Source organism: Nematolebias whitei, chromosome 2 (genome assembly GCF_014905685.2).
Source record: "Nematolebias whitei isolate Nwh7 chromosome 2, NemWhi1, whole genome shotgun sequence".
NCBI classification, from domain to species: Eukaryota; Metazoa; Chordata; class Actinopteri; order Cyprinodontiformes; family Rivulidae; genus Nematolebias; species Nematolebias whitei.
Window position 1 is genome coordinate 3397896 of NC_056499.1, and position 8348 is coordinate 3406243.

Here is an 8348-nt window from a genome sequence, read left to right on the forward strand (position 1 = left end):
CTCATGTATGGCCTTTACTTAAATACACTTTGTGCAAAACCTAATGATGTGTTACAACACTGCAGTGTGTGTGTGTGTGTGTGTGTGTTTAAGCTGATCAGCACATGGCTTGTGTGCCGGCCTCAGGCTGAAGAACATTACGATATAAGCATCGACACGTAACAAATGCCTTCGCCATGATCTGTGAGTGCGCCCACACTTCATGCACATCAGAACAGTTCAGCTCAGCAAAGATCCTCAGTTTACCTCAGGAACTGATGCAACAACACAGTCAAAGATTTTTATAGCTGCCTGGAGATATTTTGCTGTAGAACAAGAACAGGATGCTTATCACACCTGTACCTATTACAAATACATTTTCAGGACCACTGCTGGTAATTTCATACATCAAGTCGCACAAGTGAAATGAGATTTTTCCACGATGGGACAGAAGGTGCATGAATTGACTCCTTGTAAATTGTTACGAGGAAGCTGCGGGGTTTAAAGGTCTATGGCTGGACTTCTGAATAACCCTGCGAGCACAGTAAGCGATGTGTGTCTGTGGGGACAGAGGGAGGGCGGAAGCAGATGTGTGTGAGAGCTTCAGAGCTGTGGCACTATCACAGGCTCTCTTTGTCTGGCTGCAGAAAGTGTTGAATTAAAAGACTGTTGGCACTAGTCTGGACTCTCATATGCTAATGTCTCTTCTGAGCGAATAAATAAATTATGACCCAGAAACACATCTGAGACGCTTCGTGCAATGCAGATGAGTGTGCAAGGAACGATGCCGAAAGAAAGCGTGTGTGTGGAGGGTAGCACCTGAATGAGTGGGTGGCATTGTGCAGAAATAGCACTGATGGAGCCTCAGAGAGTCCAAAGCAGATGCAGCATTCTCTCATTTCCGCATTCATTTTTACTAAAGTCTGTTCTAGCTGCTGCTGCAGGTGATGCTGCAAGACAGATAACGAGCGTTAGATCGGGCAAAGAGGCAGAGATCGAGATTTGGACCGAGAATAAAGAAAGGAGGGGGGATTTAAAGGGAAAGAAACGGAGGGAGACTCATACAGAGCCTACAGAGTGAGAGCGAGGGAAGGGAGCCAGTGCAGAGGAGAAGCAGAGGCAGCGGATGGGAGAAGAGAAGAGGAGAGGCATTGACTGGAAGCATACACATGGAGGAGAAGAAACAGCTATTTCATGTGCTTGGCATGCAAGGCTGAGCGAAGGCTGAGTGGATTGTTGGTCGTCTGCTGCTGACCAGTTAGAGAACGTCCACAGATACACTGGGAATACAGAGCTGCGGGCAAAGGATGGACAGGCGCTGTGATCACCGTCAGACCTCATAGCCTCTTGTGCTGGTGCTGTTGCAGGCCGTTAGCCTCGCACTTGATGCAGAATGAGCTCCAAGCACTCCTCCGACTGGATTCCATACAGGTACCGCACATGTCATACATAACACACGAGAGAACACGGCACCGAGGCTCATTACGAGTGTGTCTGAGCAGCTTTCTGTCAGTGTCTCTGAGGGATCAGACTGATAAAACAAACAATGAAGTGATAAAACCAAAGTATTTAGTGTTGGAAATTATTTTGCTTTCATGATGCATTCAGTGGAAAAAGTGTTGCTCGTGTGGATTTATGAATAGTTTTGACTGCAGAGAACACAAAACCATTTATTCAGCTCAACTTCAGCTACAGAAATGTCTGCAAATTTAATATTTGTTTCTTGTGTAAATGTCTCGTTGAATTCAAACTTAAATGGAGGGTCTTACTGCAAGTATAAGTTATACGATCGTTGTGTAGAGCTACCACACTTGAACCAATGTGTCTTTCAAATCACATATTTTAATAATTTCTGTCTAAAAGTGCCTTACACATTTGCATCACTACATGGATATTTTTTATTGAACCATGTGCCTGATGTAAATGGTTTTATACATATACATATACATATACATATACATACTATATATATATATATATATATATATATATTACATTGGAACACTAATGAACTTGAGACCTCCTGTTGTCAAACCTGTTTCTCCTCTAATCATTTCAAGTGCAGTACCAACATTTCTGACTCTTTCCTCTGATTGAACGCCCATCGCCATGGTTTCCTCCTCTTGCCTTGATGCCATTGGCTCATGGTTGCTATAAGATACAGTTAAAATCGATGTGGACTTTGTTTTGATCTTAAGATAGAGGAGAAACCTGTCGTTTTATAACCACTTGGGGGAAAAAGACAATTAGAAACCCTGTTAGTAACTAAATCAACCTAAACAAACAGCCAATAATTCATTTGGCAAGTCTTAACTTTTCTTTTATAAAAGATGTGCTAAAAGATAAGAACAGCTGCTGGGTTATTAAAATCGATATACACATCGAAGTAGGCCGTTTTAAGTCTGGTAGATTTGTGTTTTTGTTAGAGGAGCTGGTTAAATTTTAAATCATCTAAGACTGTTAAAATTATGTGAGCATCTGTGCATAGTTTTAAAAACATCTGTATTCTGTTATCTCGTGCAGAAACACAGTCCATGCATTTGAAATCAACACAATGAGGGAAGCGTATCTCACGAACGCAGCCGTTCTCAAAGAAGTAGTTGCTGCACAGCAGTTCTCCTCTACGGGGAGAGAATTCGCCAGATTAGCTGTTCCAACATCAGACGAATTAATCTCTTGTTCTCTCGTTTTCTGTCTGAGAAAGAACTCGGAGCTGCGAGAGAAAAGCCCTGGTAACTGTTTAAAACATGAAATAAACTTGTTTTGTTTTAAAAACACATCCCGGTCAAATGTCATTCATTCAGTGATCAGTAAAAATAGTATTATACAGCTTTATTAATTCCTTTAAGGTCAGTTTATGTCTGAGAACACACCAGATTAATTTTCCTTTCACACCATCACATTTCATGGATGGCACCAAGCAAAAGAAAAATGATGCTTAATTTTGTGCCATTCAGTGACGCATAATGTGTGAAATTTGGTGATGCATGTCAGACTGTTTTAAAGTGCGAGTGACATATAATAGTCAAACTTCCACCCAGTGCACCCAGTCAACATTTAAAAACATTTAACGTCTTTAGTTTAAAATAACCAACATTGAATTGCTCAGTTATCATTATCCAGTTCTGGATTTTACAAACGTTTGGACCTGCAGCAGAAGGCAGATGATGAAGATGCACCGATTAACGTATTTTCCAGCGTATAAGTCGCACTTTTTTGCATAGATTTGTCAGTCCTGCGTTTTATACGCCAAACCGACTTATAGACGTTTTTTTTCCATATTCATAAAGCAATTTTTGACTGACGCTTTAAATTTCTAAGAACTGCAACAGCGAGTCCTCCCGTGCACACTCGCTTCACTCAGCTGGTGCAGGCAGAAGAATGCTGGAGAGCTAGTGGCTCTGGCCACGATGGATGGATGGATGGATGGATGGATGGATGGATGGTGCCACACTGCCCAGGTGAAATGAAGCTGTTTTGACCATTAAATAAACGCATAATAAAAGCGACTTATATATGTTTTTTCCTCTTCATGATGCTTTTTTTTAACTGATGCGACTTATACTCCGGACAACACGGTAGTTCTCAGGGCTGATTCCCATTTTTGATTTTCGTCGAGTTCTGACTTGTTAATGTACCGCGCTCCAAACACTTTATTGAAAACATACAATACACATTTTATTTCTCACTGAATAGAAAGAAGGCTGTCTTCACTATAAAAAATAGTTTCCTATCTTTTTATCTAAAGACAATTTAGGTTATGAAACAAACTACAATATATCACCTGACTTTTTTCTACCTACAGCTTAAAACATAAATATGCACCAGAGAAGACAAACACTTTTTTATGAAATTAAATTATTAAATTAAATACTTTTTCAAATCTGTAATGATAGGTTTTACAAAATCGGTTAGATTTAAATATGTTGATGCGTTCAAAGCATCTTTTAACTCAAAGGTTTAACAAAACTGAAGAAACTCCTCTCCTGTTCTACAGGTTAAGATACTGAACTTTCAGTTTTAGATCTATGGGATAGTTTCCACTCAATGTAAAACTCGTCAGTTTGATGCAGGACAAGAAGAACCAGAACACTTTACACTGTAATGAGCTGTTTGACCTGCACTAGTGCTGCCATGTTTGTGTCATTATCTTCCTGTCTGATGCCAATTTTCACACTTGATGGCTCTGATTGCAGACGATGAGAGCTTTGTTTGTCAGTATGTCTGACAGAAAGTGGGTAGTAAATCATTTTTATTGCAGCTGTGTGGGTTTTTGCCGTCTTGCGGCACGTTGAATGATTTCATGCTTGTGCTGGATCTGAGAGACTCCACTGTCCTTTTCATGCATTTTAGATAAGATAAGATTAAACTTTATCGATCAAAAGTTTTAAAAACGGACACATGGAGCACCTGTTCAAAGAGCTGAGCTACACCTACACCAGCTTTAGAACTCAGTCACTGTGAGAAATGAAACGATTGATTTTCATAATAATAAAAAAACATTTAAGTAAAGGCAGCACGGCAGGACAGCCTCCCAACAAGAAGATCGCAGGATTGTCTCCAGGGGCCTTTCTTGGTGGAGTTTACGTTTTCACTGTGCACATGTGGGTTTTCTCCAGGTACTCCAGTTTCCTGCCACACACCAAAAACATGCATGTTAGGCTGATTTGTACCGCGGTCTTTAGGTGTGGGGGAGAGTGTGTGTGGTTGTTTTTCTCTGCGACCTTGTGATGGACTGAAGACCTGTCCACAGCACCTCGTCTCTTGCACAATGACTGCTGGACATGGGCACCAGCCCCTCATGAGCCCGACAGAAAGGAGAGTAAAATAAATGGATAGATGGTCTAATAAGGACAGTTTGTGTTCCAGCTGGAAAGTTCTGGGGGTATTCTTCATCTATTGGAGTCAAGTAAAGGATTAAAATTCATCAAAAATTTCTAATACCTGGATTATTACAATTTATTGTCTTGTTATGTAGCTGCTGATGATTCAAACAATTCTGTTCACACATTTCATGAATTTGCATTTGGGTTTACGGTAGTCCCTCGTTTATTGCGGGGGATCCGTACCCTGAAGCCCCGTGATAGGTATAGTAGTACAAGTACTAAGTAGTAGTTTATTTTACTGTAATATTCTAAACAATGTTTCTAAGCTCTAAAAGAGCACAGAATGTCATGATCTCAGCTCTCTGCCAGCGTGCTCGGCCACGCCCACTTCTCCGCTGCAGGGGGAAGCTTTTCCTGCAGTCATGGGCTGCACAAAGGTGCAGCAGGTGCTAAATAATTTAAAATAATTTAAAATAAACATTCCATGCCGATCATGCGCCTCATCCATCAATCAGCCAATTGTGTGTTCTGTCCAATCTTACTTTGAAAAACCGCGATAGAGCGAGTCTGCGAAAAACGAACCGCGAAGCAGCGAGGGACTACTGTACTGTAACGAGCAGCAGACACACTGTTGAACTGTGTAGCAAAATGTTAACATCAAAACATCAGTAAAGTGCAATATTTGGCTACCCAGCCATCCGGACTGAATCCACTACACTGAGTCTTGTGTTGTTTCAGTGCGGATCACTGTCGGCTCAGTGAGTTGTCATGAGGCCAGGATTCCTCACAGATATGAGCAGAAATAATCCTTTATGTCATATTAACAGATAGTGTGTCATATACCTTAAAATTATAAAGTATTTATTGAAAAGTATCATAAAGAAAGAGACAACGGCTTTTGTTAAAACTGTATGCTTTTCTGAAGTCTATTATAAAAAAAAATTCGCAGGACGAAAACTAAATTTTGGCTGAAAAATAAAAATAATAGTCCCGTTGCTGGAAAAACCATAATTTCCGTATTCATCACACATCAAGGGACTCCTCTACCTTTGTCTTTCATCTTTTCTCCTCTGCTCCAGCTAATTCTCTCTGTATCTTCTGCATAAACCTCTCTAATTGAAGCCATGGAGGTTTCTCAGAGGACTGGGACGCTCAGCCACAAGAGCTGCAGGAACAATGAGCGGTTTTGTCACCAGTGATTAACGGCTCCGAAGAGAAGACTGGATGCAGAAAGGCAACAAACTCATCTCTTGTGCTGGATAAAAATCCTCTTGTTTTGTTAATGGGAGTTGTTTCTATTCACCTTTGCATGCTGTTTAGAAATTGCAGTTGCAGAACAAGACCCAGTGGAGGTCGTGAAAAAAATCTGAGCAGGATTTGATCGTTTGCAGAAGCAGGCCATGCATGTTGGACTGGATTAGATACTGTACATGTTTTAAAATGTTCAGATTTTAAATCTGCATGGTTTCTGTCAGAAACAAAGCATACGGGAAATAGTTTTATTCAGTAAAGAAACCGGCTAAGGCAATAGAAATTAAGTGCTGTTGTCTGGGGGAAAGATGCATAACAATGTTAAGGGGGAATACTGGCGTCTGTCAAATTCTAACTCTGTTTGTGGAACACACATCGTCCCAAAGACGTTCCTAATTGGATTTGTTGCCATTGTGTGGTGCTGGATATGTGGCTGTTTATCCTGAACGAGTTTTACTTAGTCCTCAATGTCCAAGTAACACACAGAGGGAGGGACAATCTCTCACAACGTATTGACGTTCATATCCTGATGCATGCTCAGTACTCCAGGTAGAAAAATCTAAAAAAGTTGACTCGACTTTTGTAGATATTGACGTTCTATTCAATTCTACGTTTTCTCAATTCTACATTATCCTGCAGAAAAATATGTTGGAAAGATTTAGGTTTGGTAGATGTTTTTAACAGATCGGAGAAATTCTTTCATTCTTTCCTGGAGAATGAACAACTGTGATAGCAGACTTTTCTTTGGGTGACCACGGTACAGATGTTGAGTCTGTATTGGCACTGAGCTGCCACAGCTGGAGACATGCAGGGATGAAGTCAAGAGGTGGATCATCAAGGATGCAGAACAGAATGTGGTGAAAACCATGCATTTCATTCTCACAGTGATATTTGACAACACACGTACTTATTTGCATTATTCTTTGTATAAAACTAGTTAGACACTTTGTTGCTTAAGTAAAACTGACATTTCTAGATTTTTTGTTCTAAAAACAAGTTCAAAGAAGCCAAAACAGTGAAGAATTAATTCTCTTAGACTAGTTGAAAACTCCTAACAATGCCCGATAACTTTGGACATCCTGCTTCACATGTTGGTATTAAAGCCATTGTGCATAGTGGTACGTACTTAATGCACTTACTTGTAAAAACATGGACTTTTTTTAACCTCACATCATTTGGTGCATTGTTGAACATGTGTTGGCCTGTTGGGTTATGAATCTTCTTCTTCTTCTTCTTCTTTCGGCTTTTCCCTCTTCGGGGTCTCCACACCAAATCATCCTCCTCCACCTCACTCTGTCCTCTGTGTCCTCTGTCCTCACTCCAACTACCTCCATGTCCTCTCCAACTGTATCCATATGTCTCCTCTTTGTCTTTTTCCTGGCAGCTGCATTTCTAACATCCTTCTACCAATGTACCCACTGTCCCTCCTGTGGACATGTCCAAACCACTGTCCCTCCTGTGAACATGTCCAAACCACTGTCCCTCCTGTGGACATGCCCAAACCACTGTCCCTCCTCTGGACATGTCCAGACCATCTCAGTGTGTCCTCTCTAACTTTATCTCCCAGTTGTTCAACCTGTGCTGTACCTCTGATGATCTCATTCCTGATCTTCTCCATCCTTGTCTCTCCTAAGGAGAACCTTAGCATCTTAATTTCTGCCACTTGCAGTTCTGTCTCCTGTCTTTTTGTCCATGTCTCTGTCTCCAGACCATACAACATAGCTGGTCTCACCACTGTCTTGTAAACTTTTCCTTTGACCTTTGCTGACACCCTTTTGTCACAAATCACTCCTGAAACTTTTCTCCATCACTCCATCCTGCCTGGACTCTCTTCTTCACCTCTTTACCACACTCCCCATGTTCCTGGACAGTGGACCCCAAGTCCTTGAAGTCCTGCACCTTTGTGACCTCTGCTCCTTGTAGCCTCACTGTTCCACCTCCCTCTCATTCACACACATGGACTCTGTCTTACTACGACTGCCTTTCATTCCTCTTCGTTCAAGTACATACCTCCACCTCTCCAAGTTCTCTTCCACCTGTTTCCTGTTCTCGCCACAGATCACAATGTCATCTGCAAACATCATAGTCCACGGGGATTCCTGTCTGACCTCATATGTTAGTCGGTTCATCACCAGAACAAACAAGAAGGGGCTCAGAGCTGATCCTTGATGCACTCCCACCTCCACTTTGAAGCTATCGGTCACTCCTACAGCACATCTCACCACTGTCCTGCTGTCCTCATACATGTCCTGCTGTCCTCATACATGTCCTGCTGTCCTCATACATGTCCTG

At 41.4% G+C, this 8348-nt stretch overlaps 1 protein-coding gene across 1 annotated transcript in view; it reads left to right on the forward strand.

Moving 5' to 3' along the window:
* Positions 1 to 1290: 1290 nt before the first annotated feature.
* Positions 1291 to 8348, forward strand: part of tub (TUB bipartite transcription factor) — a 31247-nt gene continuing 24189 nt past the window's right edge. Inside the window, exon 1 of the mRNA XM_037695545.1 lies at positions 1291 to 1410. Coding sequence (XP_037551473.1) covers positions 1373 to 1410 — 38 coding nt within the window. The 5' untranslated portion in view covers positions 1291 to 1372. The remainder of the gene's footprint in view (positions 1411 to 8348) is intronic.